The sequence below is a fragment of the Nylanderia fulva genome, unplaced genomic scaffold, assembly GCF_048542155.1.
Source record: "Nylanderia fulva isolate GAGA-0341 unplaced genomic scaffold, ASM4854215v1 Scaffold22, whole genome shotgun sequence".
Lineage (NCBI taxonomy): Eukaryota > Metazoa > Arthropoda > Insecta > Hymenoptera > Formicidae > Nylanderia > Nylanderia fulva.
The window spans coordinates 866093-881880 of NW_028190285.1; the positions used below are offsets into that span (position 1 = coordinate 866093).

Below are 15788 nucleotides of genomic sequence, written 5' to 3' on the forward strand. Positions count from 1 at the left end.
GAATTTTTTATGCGCGCAAGCGCAAGTAAGCTTACTTTATGATCAACTTTCCTCTCTTCGACGATCAGTCGAGATTCAGTTCGCCAATAGATACCGCATTACTCGTAGGAAACTACGTATCGAATGAAGTCCAAGAATATCGTGAAGCATTCTGCAAAATACATAGAAAAATGTCAGGTAAAGAGGATTGCTATCACAATATCATGTACATCACGCAACCAACTCGCAACATTATGCAGGCGCTCGGTGTCTGGCCTTCCATCGATAGAGAAAAATCTATTTGCAAGAAGATTTATAAGCTTCTGCTAATCTCCTTCTCTTACATTCTTCTTTCTTGCGATCTAATACCCGCTATCTTTTATTGGATAATGGAGAAAACGACGCGTGTTCGACTTCAGATAATCCCTGTTCTCCTCTATAACTTCATGGCCGCTGGTCAATACGGCATCTTCATACTTCGCGATCATCAGATCAGACAATGCTTGAAGCACGTCGAAGACGATTGGAGAAACGTTATTAATGCTGATGCGCGCAGCATGATGCTCACGTCCGCCAGGACCGGAAGACGACTGGTCGCGTTTTGCGGTGTCCTGATGTACGGCGGTGCTCTCACCTTTCGAACGATTCTGCCGTTGTCTCAGGGAAAGTTCGTTACCGATGACAATATCACAATCAGATTATTGGCATGTCCGGGTTATTATTTTTCGCTCGACGTGCAAGTTAGTCCCACTTACGAGATTTTGTTCGCGATCCAGTGCCTATCCGGCTTAGTTTCAGCCTCAATCGCGACAGGCGCATGTGGCTTCACAGCTATCTTTGTGGTGCACGCTTGTGGTCAATTAAAGATCCTGATAGAGTTGATGAAGAAACTCGTTGAGAAGCAATGGCGCACGGAATACGAGGTGGATGACAAATTAGCTGAGGTAGTTGAACATCAAATAAGAGTACGCAAGTGAGTTTGTGTTTTTTTATCGTTTTTTTCAATATTATATATTTTATTTATTTATTTTTTGCGACCAGTTTTATTTTTCTGTATTGTCACAATGTTTATTTGGTACTATCAATATTTCAGTTTTTTGCGTTTGGTGCAGCAGACTCTGCACCATGTATGTTTGATGGAAATAATGGCAAACACAATAACCATCTGCGTTCTAGTATATCTCATGTTAATGGTTTGTAAGTTTATAAATTCATAAAAAAAGCGAATTGATGGCTAAATAATTCTATCTTCACACTCTACATAAGTCACATTTTAAACATAAAATGCATTCTTTTATAAATAAAAGACTATAAATTTCGCGATTAAGTGATGATACTTGTTACGTACAAATATTTTATTTGTAGGAATGGCAAAGTAATAATACAGCAGCTGTATGTATTTATTTGTTATGTCTTACAAACGTAACAATTCACGTGTTTATGTTTTGTTATACCGGCGAACAACTTACTTTACAGGTATATATTGATCTGTATTAATATCTTTACCATTTATGCTGGACAATATAATATGCTTAATAACGAGATATAAAGAATTAAATATGTATACATATATGTTCCACAAATGATACGTATATAATTTGTTTCTCTAAAATTGATCTTTTTCAAATGCTGAAAATAAATTTTATTCCATGAAAAAAATTGAAATTTTGCACTATTTTTTATTAAAACATTTTAATAGTTTTGTTCGTTATTCAATATTAATGATAGGCGGAGCAAGTAGCTACTACATCCTGCGAACTCGAATGGTATCGTCTTCCGGATAGAAAAGCACGCAGTATCGTGCTGTTGATGATCATGTCTAATGCGCCGACCAAAATTTCCGCTGGAAAACTCATAGATTTATCACTCAAAACATTTGGTCACGTAAGTTAATTTTCAACGTATTCTTCTCAACGTAATTTTTCATATATTTCATATGTTTGCAAAAATTATTATAGAATTGTTATGCACACATTATATATTTGCAAATATCGTTTTTTTTAAATTTACATAGAAAACAATTTGCATAGAATACATAATTATTCGTTCTATAAGATTTATTTATAAATAAATATATACATTATACATATATATATATATATATATATCACTTTTTTCAAACATTTTATGAAATATTTATCTATTTGCACTTTATTAATGTTTTTCTCATAAAAAATAAATTAGGAGAATAAACAATAAATCTTTTAGGTAATGAAAACAGCTGGTGCATATTTTAATATGCTACGAAGTATAACCGAATAAATATTTAGTTATCAAAATTATAATGTAGGCTCTATATGTGTAAAATCATATTTTGAAAATTAATAATATATACGTATCAAATATTGAAAATTTAATATGTGCCATGTATAAATAATATTATATAATCCATATAGAACTTTATATTCTACAATAATATTGATTAATAACAAAATGATAAAAAACTTTCCCTGGAAAATATAATATTATAACTCTGAATAGTAAGAGTCACAATATAAAAGAAAGGACAAAATTACATATGAACATTTCGATTTATTACAGTTTATTACACAGATCAATAAATGTTGACGGATAAAAAACATACATTTTTATTTAAACTAAATATTTATCAAATAAAAGTCTCATAATTAAAATATAACTTATTATTTTCTGGCAAAAGAATAATATATATAATTATATTATAAAGGAATATTTAAAAAATATTTAAAAAATTATTATAAATTACACTTGGTTTCCAGAATGTATTATAAATATTCTTACTAAATGCAAGAATATTAATATTGAATTTACATACAAATTTGTCTATACAAAATATACAAAATTAAAACAAAAATACATATAATATAAAATATCTTCCCTAATTCAAACATACTTCTCTTAATGATACTGTAAGTCAATAAAGATATACACGCAAGGACTTGTACAAAATTGCTATCGTATCAACAAATCAAAGACTTTATAATGCCTTATTCGTATGGCTGATACTTTCCCGCAGAACATCGAGAATATTTTCCAATGTTTCTTCTAGGGAGAAGAGTGCTCTATTTGTGAAGCACACACACACACACATAATTACATTAGCAGTAGTTAAAGTCGATGAACCCTGCACATATATAAGAATAAATTTCACGGAAATGTCTCGATACTCATTATTCACTTCATTTTAAAACTTTGCTATGCTTTCGATTTTCCTCAAGAGTTCTAAACGCGCATTAACATTCATTCGATTGACGTGACTTGTCAACCACTCGTAACGCAAGCGCACTTACGCACCGAGTTATACTCACAATCAGCCTAAACGATAGCTCCCTGAAGTCAGTGATGAAAAAGAACGCGTTTTGTCATTACATGCATCCTGTCACGCATATCGAGTTGTTTCAAACGATAAAATCTCGCTATTCAATAACATCGTGCTCACAAAATTATTTAATAAAAAATTAAAAATGTATGCGAATAAACATTATGAAAATGATATAAAATATAGCATGCAGTTAAATCGTTTTGCTTGTCGTTTATTGGGCATCTGGCCGTCCATAGAGACAGAGTCATCGAATTTCGAAAATCTCAGGAGAATCTTGCTCATCCTAGTTTGCTATTTTCTCCTCGCCTGCGAGTTAATTCCAACTATCCTGTACGTAATTATCGTCGAAAAACGTACTCGTGTCAAATTAAAACTCATATCGTCCGTGATGTTCACGACATTAGCAGTGCTCAAGTATAGCAGCCTGGTGTTCACTCAAAGCAAAGTGAGAAACTGTTTGATGCGAGTGAGAGACGATTGGCAAAACGTCGCAAACGCCAAAGCTCGTGAATCTATGATTGACAGAGCCAGGACCGCAAGACGTTTGCTCCTCTTATGCAGTTTATTTATGTACACTTCCGGTTTGTACTTCCGTACGGTCGTACCATTGAGCAAAGGAAAGTCTGTTAACAATCGGAACATTACAATCAGATTTTTACCCTGTCCGAGCTACTTCATTTTCTTCGACGGACAGATCAGTCCTGCCTACGAAATCATGTTCTTCATACAGTTTCTTTCCGGATTTATTAAATACACTATCACAGTGGCCATCTGCAGTCTCGCTGCGCTTTTTGCTATGCATCTATGCGCGCAATTAGAAATATTAATGTCGTTAATAAATGATTTCATAAACGAACCTGAAGAAAAGAATCTAGCTAAGAGGCTGGCCGCGACTGTCAAATATCATACCGAAATGCGAAAGTAAGTTTTGTTGTAGTATCTATCTCATTTATTTATCTACATTCTTCTCTCTTGTTTATTCGTATATTGAAATCCATAAAGTTTTCTTAATCGAATAAAATTTCTACGAAATTAAAACGTAACATTAATTTTTTGTTTTATTAGCTTTTTATAATATTTTCCAATGTGTTAAGTCCCGATAAAAATCTATACCTTGCGCTTATAGTTTCTTTCAATTGGTGCAGAAAACTCTGGAACACACAAGCCTGTTAGAAGTGATGGGGTGTACGATGATTGTATGTCTTCTAGGACACGATATTCTTACGGTGAGCCTAAATAACTACATAAAAAAGCAAGATTTTACGTTTTTTTATTATTTGCATTAAAATTTATACATAACTATTGATCTTCCAGGAGTGGGAAGATCAAAATGTTATAGCTATGTTTTCATATCTTGTTCTATTGACGTCGATTGGATTCAATATTTTCATTTTTTGTTTTATCGGTGAACAACTCTCTGAAGAGGTATGTTTATTATATTACCATTTTATAAGCAGTACAAATCCATTAAAATATTTGACGTAAAAAGAGTAATGTCAACCTATCGAAACTTTTCTTATTATTATCTTATTATTTGACGTATATCTTACTAATAAAACTAGGGAGAAAAATTATCATTAACAGTGTGTACATTGGCTTGGTATCGTCTTCCGAATGCGAAAGCACGAGCACTGATTTTAATTATAGCCATGTCAAATATCCCAACTAAACTTAAAGCCGGAAAATTTTTCGATCTTTCTATCAAAACGTTTGGTGATGTAAGTAATATAGGTTTATTAGTAAAAGATAATTATCAAATATGTATGTAACATATATCTCACAGAAGCTCTTTATATAAGCTCAATCAATAAAAAAAATCTTGTACCTTTTTTATAAAATGTCGATCTATAAAAATTCGACACTATTTTTTATAAATAACTAAACCTTTTTTAAAAAAAGTTAATTTTATACAAGAAACTTACAATACACATATTATATTTTAGGTTGTTAAAACGGCTGTTACATACTTGAATCTTATTCGAAAAGTAATGGAATAAGTAATTCATGTCATATTTATATTATACATAATTATGTGTACAAAGTATTAGATGCATATTTCTTTTTAATTGTAGATCATTATTCAGTAGAACCATTAATAATCTAATAGAAATAAAAGTAGTAAAAATGTTATATAAAATGTAAACAATTTTTTTATTGCAAATGCATATCCTTGAATATTTTTCACAAAATATAAAACGTCTTTTCGCGAATTGAAATATATTCTTTTTGAGAATAATATATTAAATATCATATATACAATTATATATAACTTTTTATTTGCTTGGTACGTAAGAAACAGAGAAATTAAATATATTAATTAATATAAATTATCACACAATTTATTATTATATTAGTTTCAAAAAAATATAATAATTATGGGAATACTTGAACGATATAAGGAAGAATAAAATTAAAGCCATGATTTGAGAAATTAAAATATAACTGCGAGAGAAGCATAAAGACTAATACAAAATTGCAAAAAGTCGACTGAACGAAAACTTTCCCTGCCATACACAATATTACAATTCTGAATAATAAGAGTTACAATAAAAATAAAGAAAGACCAAAATTACGTATGATATCTTTCGGTTTATTAAATGTTGACGGATAAAAAACATAGATTTTTATTTAAACTGAATATCTATCGAATAAATGTCTTACAATCAAAATATAATTTATTATTTTCTAGCAAAATAGTAATTATTTTATAAAGGAATATTAAAGGAATATCATGATAAATTACATTTGATTTCTTGAATGTATATAAAAATTTTTATTAAATGCAAGAACATTAATTTTAAATTTACATAAAAATACATCTATACAAAATATAAGAAATTAAAACAAAAAAATACATACAATATAAAATATCTTCGTTAATTCAAATATACTTCTCTTAATGATACTGTATGTCAATAAAAATATACACGCAAAGACTTATACAAAATTGTGTTATCGTATCAAACAAATCAACAACTTATAATACCTCATTCGTATGGCTATACTTTTCTGCAGAACATCGAGAATATTTTCCAATGCATCTTCTAGAGAGAAGAGTGTTCTATTTCTGAAACATAATTACATGAGCAGTAGCTACGAAAGTCGATGAACCCTGCACAGATGAAAATCAATTTCACGGAAACGTCTCGATTCTTATTAATTCACTTCATTTTCAAACTTTACTATGCTCTCTCAAAAGTTCTAAATACACATTAACATTCATTCGCTTGACGTGATTTGTCAATCATTCTGAACGCAAGCGCACTTACGCACCGAGTTGTGCTCAGACTAAACGATAGCTCGCTTGAGTCAGTAATAAAAAAGCACGCGTTTTGTTATTACATACATCCTGTCACGCATATCGAGTTGTTTCAAACGATAAAATCTCGCTATTCAATAACGTCGTGCTCACAAAATTATTAAATAAAAAATTAAAAATGTATGCGAATAAACATTATGAAAATGATATAAAATATACGATGCAATTAAATCGTATTATTGGTCGCTTATTGGGTGTCTGGCCGTCCATGGATACCAAGTCATCAAATTTCAAAAATCTCAGCAGGATCTTGCACATCCTGACCTGCTATTTTCTCCTTGCCTGCGAGTTAATTCCAACTATCCTGTACGTGATTGTCATCGAAAAACGTCCTTCTGTCAAATTAAAACTCGCATCGTCCGCAATGTTTACGACAACAGCGGTGCTCAAGTATAGCATCCTGGTATTTACTCAAAACCAAATAAGAAACTGTTTGATGCGAGTGAGAGACGATTGGCAAAACGTCGCAAGCCCCCGTGCTCGTCAATTTATGATTGACAAAGTCAGGACCGCGAGACGTTTGATTCTCTTATGCGGTTTATTTATGTACTCTGCCGGCTTGTACTTTCGTACGTTCGTGCCATTGACGAAGGGAAAGTCCATTAACGATCGGAACATTACGATCAGATTCTTGCCCTGTCCGAGCTACTTCATTTACTTCGACGGACAGATCAGTCCTGCCTACGAAATTATGTTCACTATGCAGTTTCTTTCCGGATTTATTAAATACACTATCACAGTGACCATCTGCAGTCTCGCCGCACTTTTTGCTATGCATCTATGCGCGCAATTGGAAATATTAATGTCGTTAATAAACGATTATGTAAACGAATCCGATGAAAAGAAGCTAACTAAAAGACTAGCCACGGCTGTGAAATACCAAACCGATATGCGAACGTAAGTTTTGCAGTTTCTATCTCATTTATTTATCTATACTCTTCTATCAGATTTATTCGTATATTGAAATCCATGAAGTTTCTTTAATCGATACATTTTTTTATGATGGTGAAATATAACATTGATCTTTTTTTTTTATTAGCTTTTATGATCTTTTCTAATATGTTAGGTAAACAAAGTTTCCTGATAAAAATCTATACCTTGCGCGCATCCCTTTATAGTTTCTTTCAATTGGTGCAGAATACTCTAGGAAACACGAACCTGTTAGAAGTGATGGGATGTACGTTGCTAGTATGTCTTCTAGGACATAATATTATTACGGTGCGCCTATATAACTACATAAATAGTTTGCAATATTTTACATTATTTTATTATTTGCATTAAAATTTATACACATATAACTATATTAATCTTCCAGGAGTGGGAAGATCAAGATGTTATAGCTCTGTTTTTATATCTTGTTTTATTGACGTCAATTGGATTCAACATTTTCATTTTTTGTTTTATCGGTGAACAACTCTCTGAAGAGGTATGTTTATTATATTATGAACCCATTAAAATAACATTTGACGTAAAATGAATAATGTTAATCTATCAAAGCTTTTTTTATTTTTATCTTATTTAATTTTAATGAATAACTTGCTAATAAAACTAGGGAGAAAAATTATCATTAACAGTGTGTACATTGGCTTGGTATCGCCTTCCGGACATGAATAAAGCACGATCACTGGTTTTAATTATAGCTATGTCAAATATCCCAACTAAACTTAAAGCCGGAAAATTTATCGATCTTTCTATCAAAACGTTTGGTGATGTAAGTAATAAGTTTATTAGTAAAAGATAATTATCAAATATGAATGTATATATACCTCACAGAAGCTCTTTATAAATTCAATCATTTAAAAAAAAAACTCTTGTACATTTTTTTATAAAATGTCGATTTATAAAAATTCGACACTTTTTATAAAAGGACTAAATCTTTTTTAAAAAAGTTAACTTTGTACCAGTAGCTTGCAATACACATTATATTTTAGGTTGTTAAAACGGCTGTTACATACTTGAACATTATTCGAAGAGTAATGGAATAAGTAATTCATGTCATATTTCTACATGATTATGTGTACAAGATATGTGTATGCATATTTCTTTTTAATTGTAGTTATTCAGTAGAACCATTAATAATGTAATAGAAATAAAAGTAGTAATAATATTATATAAAATGTAAATAATTTTTTTGTTGCGCAAATGCATATCCTTGAATATTTTTCGCAAAGAATGAAATGTCTTTTCGCGAATTTGAATATATTCTTTTTAGAGAATAATATATTAGATATCATTTATATGTACGTATATATACAATTATATAACTTTTTATTTGCTTGATACGTAAGAAACCAAGAAATTAAATATATTAATTAATATAAATTTTTACATATTATTTTATTATCTTAGTTTTAAAATAATATATTAATTATGACTTATCGTTTCATTAGTTCCATATCTTTGATTTTTGTTATATGATCCTGTACTTCTTAACTATGACGGTAAAATAGTCATTGAATATGCGCAGGACGGTTGAACATACAATACTGTCATCAAATGATCAATACATTATCTGCCATTTGTCCCTGCTTGCTATTTTTTCTCTCTATTTTCTCGCATTTGCTGCTTTCTAAAGTTGAAACTTCCTCGAAGTCTAGACTTTCTATTATGTTTCCTTCCTCGAATAAAGACATCCCCAACGTTTGCAATTTTTCCACGACTTACAAGCGAAAACAATTACTGTTTGCTACCGATCCCTTTCTATTTCCGTTTTCGTCAAAGACGCAAGCGCATCGCCGCTTGACTTTTCCGTTTCATGACGATGCGATCAGTTTATCAGCAACGTTGCGATGAAATGGATCGTCAAGTCACATGCGTAAATACTTTTCATCGCGACGACATCAAACGTACCGTGCAAGTGACGCGCGGTGTCTTAAATTTAATTGGTGTGTGGCCATCGCGCACAACTCCATCCACGTTCAAGATCATAAAAACAAAGTTGATCAGAATTTTGTGCCAAACTCTGCTATATGTTGTTTTTGTGTCAGGCGGGCTGAAGATATCTCTTAAAGAATTGAATATGTATCGTCGCCTCAAAGTGCTCGGACCAATGTGTAACATACTGATGGCCATACTCAAGCATATTGCACTGATCTATCAAGGCGAACGACTTAAGGCCTGCATTAGATACATCGAAGAAGACTGGAGGAAAGTAAGTCCGACAGAAGATCGCAGAATTATGATGGACAATTCGAAGATAGGCCGCAGCCTGGCGATCCTTTGCGTGGCTTTCATGTATGGTAGCGGATTCTCGTATCGCACGATTCTACCATTATCACGCGGAGTCATCGTCACGCCACAGAACGTGACAATTAGACCATTGCCATTCGATGGCTACTATCTGTTCATCGACCCGCAAAAGACTCCGGCTTACGAAATTATCTTCATCATTCAGCTTCTCTCCGGATTCGTGCAGTACTCGGTGACCAGCGGTACTTGCAGTTTAGTGGCTCTTTTAGTGTTACATGCCTGTGGCCAATTACAAATTCTTATCACCATGATGGAAGATCTCACACAGATCGAATATTTCCCCAATAAAAACGTCAATCGGAAATTGGCAGCTATCATAAAGCAACATATCAGGATTAAGAGGTAATACAATGCATTATTGCAATTACTTATGTCAATTAAATTGTAAGTGAGAAATTTATATAACGTTCTGGTTTGCGAATAGAAATAAAAAATAACTGATGTTGAAATATTTTTGCATTATATTTATGTTGTTTTAGCTTTTTAAGAGAGGTAGAAGAAAGTTTGCAATACACATGTTTGATAGAAGTAATTGGATCCACATTTGTTTTGTGTATTCTCGGTTATTATATAATAGTGGTACATGTCAACTATTTTAAATATAATTGATATAAATCACATATATATAGGGCATTCCATACCAAATCGCCCACTTTTTTACCCGAACATTTTTTATTTGCTTCATTTTTTTTATGTTTTTGCACTTATTGAAAGTAGTTTCTATGATTTTTTTTAGATTTTTATTTCTATCTATACTCGAGTTATGAATTAAAAAAGGAAATTAATAAAAAAAATTTCAAATAGCTATTACTTTAAGAAGAATATAGATATTGGCATTCATCTGGTGGTCACTTTCTTTGTTTTTGAATGTATTTTTCGAAAAAATATTAAAAAAAAATTTTTTAAATAATTTGACAATGTTTTAGTCAATTTTAAGCAAAATTATTTTTTTCCCTCAATAAGACCCCTTCGATTTTTTTCTAAAAAATTAATAAAATTTTAGGCTTAAATACAAAATTTGTGAGCCATAAGCAAAGAGGGGATTCAAACTCCGATTTTTAAGACTATTTTTTTGCATTTTTTTTTTTTTAAATTACCTTTTTTAATTTTATATATGACTTCGATAAAAAAAAGAGTTTACAAAAATAATAATACTTATTCTTAAAAGTTAAAACTAGAGAAAAATAATTTTAATATTTTTTAAGACTATTTTTTCGTTGTTTTTCTCGAAAATAATGTTTATTAAATTCTTCGATTTGGTATGGAATGGCCCATATATATATACACATATTTCATTAATGATATATTAATGTACATTTTATAGGAATGGGGAGAAAATGGTATGACGCCAATTATAATTTATACTACAGTTCTTTTAACATTCACCTTTAATATTTTCATATTGTGTTTTATCGGTCAGCTTCTTACGGATCAGGTATTCACTAATCATTTGATAAGAATGATAATAATCATTAATCTGTAATTGCATAAATTACAGAACACAAAAATGTATATTACTTCCTGTACTCTTGATTGGTATCGCATTCCTCACAAAACTGCTCAAGGTCTTATTTTGATAATCGCGGTGTCTAGTGTGCCTGTTAAAATTACCGCAGGAAAATTTATGGATCTATCTCTCTATAGCTTTGGTGCCGTAAGTGTTTCCATTTTACATACTTCTTCTACTCACATAATTTATTCGTTTGAAATATTGCAAAAAAATTCGAATGTTTTAACAATTTAATATTTTGAATCGTTATCGAAATATACAATTACGTGATTTTTAGATCGTAAGAACATCAGTTGCATATCTAAATCTATTACGTACGACCGGCGTTTAAGGCTGAAAACTTAATTAGAACAAAATGAGTTTTATTCATTGGAATTTTATTTATAGAAAATTTAAAATTTTTACGGAATGTAAATAGCACTATTTGCAAATGGCACTAATTGACGTAAGCATGAATATCATTATGTTTATATTGCTACTAGAAATATATTAGAAATTCTATATAAATTCATCTCTTTACATTCGTATGCTATTTTATATTTACATACATTGTTATCATGTTGTATAATTCATTAAACGAGATACACTTTTATATTAGAACAAAACAAATTTCTTAACAATCAATAATAAATCATACTTAATATTTATTAATTATTTATGAAATTCACAAGAATACTCGTACATACATACATACTTGTATACTATATGTATATACATACGCCATTAGCAACTTGTTAACTTCAAACCTGTATAATTCAAAAAGTACTTAATGAAAAAATGTTTTATTATAGTGTTTTGGAAAGCTCTCGAGATAAGCTGTAAGAATATGTAATAAATGTAGAGGGTTTTATTTACAAAAATTAGGTTGACCTTGAAATGATCTTGAAGGACATGGTCAAGGTCAAAGTCAAAGTCATCATCTTACTTCCCGCTTGAAACCATATAACTTTGCTATTGGACATTTTCTCCAAAATGCATTCTAACTGAAGATATTAGGGGAGTCCGATACTTTTCGATGACTCGGTATATATACAAGGTGTCCCATAATTCGCAAATCACCTTTCATGGGCAGATAGAGCGTGTTAAACTGAATAGAAAATTCATTTATCATTTTGCGATATTCGCAATAATTATTCAGTTATTTATTAAAATATCTAAACGAATAAGCAGGTAGAAAGCATTATTTGATCGAGATGCAGCGTCATGCAGCGAGCGGCGACCAATGTAGTGGCGCCGAAAAGTAAGATGATACTTTTGATACTAAGCGGCATGTAACAAATAAGTCATCCGACATGCACACCGAGTCTGGCCTACCGCTTTCTACCCGCTCATTCGTTTAGATATTTTAGTTAATAACTCAATAATTATTGCAAATATCGCAAAATGATACAGGACTTTTCTATTCAGTTTAACACGCTCTATCTGCCCATGAAAGGTGATTCGCGAATTATGAGACACCCTGTATATGTAGTGCAATTAATATTAACAGATAAGACAAAAAATATATCTGACATATACATTTTTTGATTTTTAATTCTTATAATAGAATTTAGAAATGTTTTATACAAACTTTGGGGAATATGTACAAATTGTTTACTTACATGTTTCTTTATAGATATAAATATAATTGTCTCGATATCATAAAATATTAATTATTTAATATAAAAATAAAAACAATAAAGAGTGTAAAAATGTTACTTAAGATACAATTTTTTTATAAACTCTTATTCGTAAAACAAGATACTTAAATTATCTCATTCATCATTATTTCTTTACCTTAGTATCTGAAGAAAATTGTTATTTATGAATTATCATATATCACGCAATCACTGTATATATGCTCTCTTTATTTCGATCCGATATTCTTTACTTAACCGGTTATACTAAAGTAGTCATCGAGCTGTCACAGAGCACGTGTATCGTCATCAAACGATCAATACATTTTTTTCCACCGTGCTATTTTTTCTCTCTATTTTCCCGTACTTACTGCTTTCTAAAGTCACTCCATTTCCGTAACTTTGCGAATCCCCTTTTTCAAACATCCTCAACTTTTCCGTGATTTATAAAAGAGAAGAAAGATCGTGGGTAATAATTGCTACCTAGAACTGATCCCACTTCTCTTCCGCTTTCATCAAAGACGCAAGCGCATTGACATTACGTTTCCCGTTCTATGCCGATGCGTTGATCAGTTCTTTAGCAACGTTTAGATCAAATGGATCATCAAACAAATAATTTCCATCGCAATGACATCAGACGTACCGTACAAGTGGCACGCTGTGTTTTAAACTTGATTGGCATATGGCCACCGCGAAACGATTCGTCGGCATTCAAAACTATCGGAATAAAGATGCTCAGAATCCTGTGCCAGATTTTACTGTATTTCATCTTTGTGCCGGGAATGCTGAAAATATTTCTCAAGGAGACGAACACGCGTCGTCGTCTCAAAATGATCGGGCCTATGTGCAACTGTCTGATGACCTTGCTGAAGCATGCAATGCTAATTTGTCAGAGCGACCGCATCAAGGAGTGCATCAGGCATATCGAAGAAGACTGGAGGAAGCTGACCTTAACGAAGGACCGCAAGATCATGACGGGCAATTCCAGAATAAGCCGCAACCTCGCGATCTTCTGTGTAGCCTTCGTGTATAGCAGCGGATTTTCGTATCGCGTTATCATGCCCTTGTCACGCGGGGTCATTATCACACCGCAAAACGTAACAATAAGACCGACAATGGGATCCGAAGGTTATTACGTGTTCGTAGATCCGCAGAAAACACCTGCTTACGAAATCATCTCCACAATTCAGTTTGTTTCCGGATTCGTGCAATACGCGGTAGTTAGTGGCACTTGCAGTCTGGCAGCTCTTCTGGTGCTGCATGCCTGTGGTCAATTGAAAATTCTTATCACCAGAATGGAAGATCTCACGCAGACCAAACACTTTAATGACGACAACCGAAAATTAGCGGCCGTTGTAAGACAACATATCAGAATTAAGAGGTAATTAATGTACAATACATTATGCGTTCGTTATCAATCAAATCAATTGAATTGTATACTGGAAATTTTGTATGACATACTGCTTTACGATTATAAATGAAAAATTAATAAAACTAAAATAGTTTTAATAATATAATCTTAGATATTTAAGCAAAGTAGAAGAAACTTTGCAATACACCTGTCTGATAGAAGTACTTGGATGCACATTAATCTTGTGCCTTCTTGGATATTATATAATAATGGTAAGGAAAATTTATTTTGAATAAGTATGATATAAAAAGTCAAAAATATAATTATTAGTATAAAAATATTTCTAATGCGCGTTTTATAGGAGTGGGAAGATAAAAATACTGTGTCTATGACGACATACGCTATACTTCTTTTATCATTCAGTTTTAATATTTTCATATTGTGCTTCATCGGCGACCTTCTTACGGACCAAGTATCGAGCAATAATAATTACTTAACAAAAATAGTAAAAAATCAATTGATTGATTTAATATGTTTATAGAGTATAAAAATGTATATTACTTCCTGCACTCTCGAGTGGTATCGCATCCCTCACAAAACTGCTCGCAGTCTCGTTTTGATAATCGCAGTGTCTAGTAAACCTGTTAAAATCACCGCGGGAAAATTTATGGATCTATCTCTCAATAGTTTTGGTGCCGTAAGTGTTTCCATTTCATAAACTTCTCATATTTATATATATAATTTCAAACATCACGGATAAAGCTTGTTTTGTAAATCATAATGAATCACGAATTATTCAATCAAATATATAATTGTGTTATTTTAGATTATGCGGACATCAGTGGCATATCTAAATGTATTACGTACAACCAGCATTTAAATAGTAAAGTTATTAATTAAACAAAAAGGTAAAATCTATTTGTAGAAAATCTAAACAGAAATCTATAGATTTTTGTGAATAGCACAATTCGTAGCATTAATTAACGCAGTTACAAAAATATTCAAATTTTTTATATTCTGATTTATATTACAAATTATGCGAGAGTTGAATCAAATCTGTATTTTCTTTTTTCCAAGAAAGGATAATGAGCAGGTTTTTTGGACAATGGAGATTTCTGTTTTGATGTGCTGAAAACATCAGTTTGATGCTGAAGCGATTGTACAGCTATAAGTACACTTCTTGCAACTACGGAACGATTTTTGACGACAAAAAATGAAAATGCAACCGATATCTATAATTAATTAACAGAAGTTTATGGAAAAAATACATGAATATTTAAATGGTCCATGTTATCAGTAGCAATAACAAGCTTTCCACTCTGCTGTTCGTCAAACAGATCTGTTCCGCTTCCGAAAATCTTGAGCGCCAACGACGCATCATCTAAATACTCATGCATTTTTTTCATAAACTTCTGTTAATAGACGATGGATATCCGTTGCACTTTCATTTTTTGCAATAAAAA

General features: G+C 31.5%; 5 protein-coding genes across 5 annotated transcripts; all 5 read left to right on the forward strand.

Annotated features, from left to right (window-relative positions):
• The first annotated feature begins 78 nt into the window (after nt 1-78).
• LOC114932689 (4-vinylanisole receptor-like) lies at nt 79-2263 on the forward strand. Its single transcript, XM_029305013.1, has 5 exons — nt 79-952; nt 1073-1172; nt 1345-1455; nt 1708-1863; nt 2188-2263. The coding sequence occupies exons 1-5, from the start codon at nt 171-173 to the stop codon at nt 2239-2241; spliced, it is 1203 nt and encodes a 400-aa protein (XP_029160846.1). The 5' UTR covers nt 79-170; the 3' UTR covers nt 2242-2263.
• A 1124-nt stretch (nt 2264-3387) lies between these two features.
• LOC114932693 (odorant receptor 4-like) lies at nt 3388-5277 on the forward strand. Its single transcript, XM_029305017.2, has 5 exons — nt 3388-4201; nt 4407-4506; nt 4595-4705; nt 4843-4998; nt 5224-5277. The coding sequence occupies exons 1-5, from the start codon at nt 3423-3425 to the stop codon at nt 5275-5277; spliced, it is 1200 nt and encodes a 399-aa protein (XP_029160850.2). The 5' UTR covers nt 3388-3422.
• A 1440-nt stretch (nt 5278-6717) lies between these two features.
• LOC114932710 (odorant receptor 82a-like) lies at nt 6718-8649 on the forward strand. The gene is made up of 5 exons (XM_029305038.2): nt 6718-7496; nt 7718-7817; nt 7915-8025; nt 8152-8310; nt 8531-8649. Exons 1-5 carry the CDS (start codon nt 6718-6720, stop codon nt 8582-8584), a joined length of 1203 nt encoding a protein of 400 aa, XP_029160871.2. The 3' UTR covers nt 8585-8649.
• Nucleotides 8650-9354: 705 nt separating this feature from the next.
• On the forward strand, nt 9355-11787 carry LOC114932784 (4-vinylanisole receptor-like). Its single transcript, XM_085482821.1, has 5 exons — nt 9355-10190; nt 10328-10424; nt 11173-11283; nt 11347-11502; nt 11636-11787. Exons 1-5 carry the CDS (start codon nt 9355-9357, stop codon nt 11687-11689), a joined length of 1254 nt encoding a protein of 417 aa, XP_085338947.1. The 3' UTR covers nt 11690-11787.
• Nucleotides 11788-13399: 1612 nt separating this feature from the next.
• LOC114932709 (odorant receptor 4-like) lies at nt 13400-15231 on the forward strand. Its single transcript, XM_029305037.1, has 5 exons — nt 13400-14355; nt 14498-14597; nt 14687-14797; nt 14867-15022; nt 15152-15231. Exons 1-5 carry the CDS (start codon nt 13571-13573, stop codon nt 15203-15205), a joined length of 1206 nt encoding a protein of 401 aa, XP_029160870.1. The 5' UTR covers nt 13400-13570; the 3' UTR covers nt 15206-15231.
• Nucleotides 15232-15788: the final 557 nt, after the last annotated feature.

Coding starts and splice junctions, on each gene's coding strand:
- LOC114932693 (XM_029305017.2), top strand. CDS start 3,423: ATGTATGCGAATAAACATTATGAAAATGATATAAAATATAGCATGCAG. Junction 4,202..4,406: donor TATCATACCGAAATGCGAAA/GTAAGTTTTGTT, acceptor TTGCGCTTATAG/TTTCTTTCAATTGGTGCAGA. Junction 4,507..4,594: donor TAGGACACGATATTCTTACG/GTGAGCCTAAAT, acceptor TTGATCTTCCAG/GAGTGGGAAGATCAAAATGT.
- LOC114932784 (XM_085482821.1), top strand. CDS start 9,355: ATGACGATGCGATCAGTTTATCAGCAACGTTGCGATGAAATGGATCGT. Junction 10,191..10,327: donor CAACATATCAGGATTAAGAG/GTAATACAATGC, acceptor ATGTTGTTTTAG/CTTTTTAAGAGAGGTAGAAG. Junction 11,284..11,346: donor GTCAGCTTCTTACGGATCAG/GTATTCACTAAT, acceptor CATAAATTACAG/AACACAAAAATGTATATTAC.
- LOC114932709 (XM_029305037.1), top strand. CDS start 13,571: ATGGATCATCAAACAAATAATTTCCATCGCAATGACATCAGACGTACC. Junction 14,356..14,497: donor CAACATATCAGAATTAAGAG/GTAATTAATGTA, acceptor ATATAATCTTAG/ATATTTAAGCAAAGTAGAAG. Junction 15,023..15,151: donor CTCTCAATAGTTTTGGTGCC/GTAAGTGTTTCC, acceptor GTGTTATTTTAG/ATTATGCGGACATCAGTGGC.
- LOC114932710 (XM_029305038.2), top strand. CDS start 6,718: ATGTATGCGAATAAACATTATGAAAATGATATAAAATATACGATGCAA. Junction 7,497..7,717: donor TACCAAACCGATATGCGAAC/GTAAGTTTTGCA, acceptor ATCCCTTTATAG/TTTCTTTCAATTGGTGCAGA. Junction 8,026..8,151: donor GTGAACAACTCTCTGAAGAG/GTATGTTTATTA, acceptor TAATAAAACTAG/GGAGAAAAATTATCATTAAC.
- LOC114932689 (XM_029305013.1), top strand. CDS start 171: ATGTCAGGTAAAGAGGATTGCTATCACAATATCATGTACATCACGCAA. Junction 953..1,072: donor CATCAAATAAGAGTACGCAA/GTGAGTTTGTGT, acceptor TCAATATTTCAG/TTTTTTGCGTTTGGTGCAGC. Junction 1,173..1,344: donor TAGTATATCTCATGTTAATG/GTTTGTAAGTTT, acceptor TTTTATTTGTAG/GAATGGCAAAGTAATAATAC.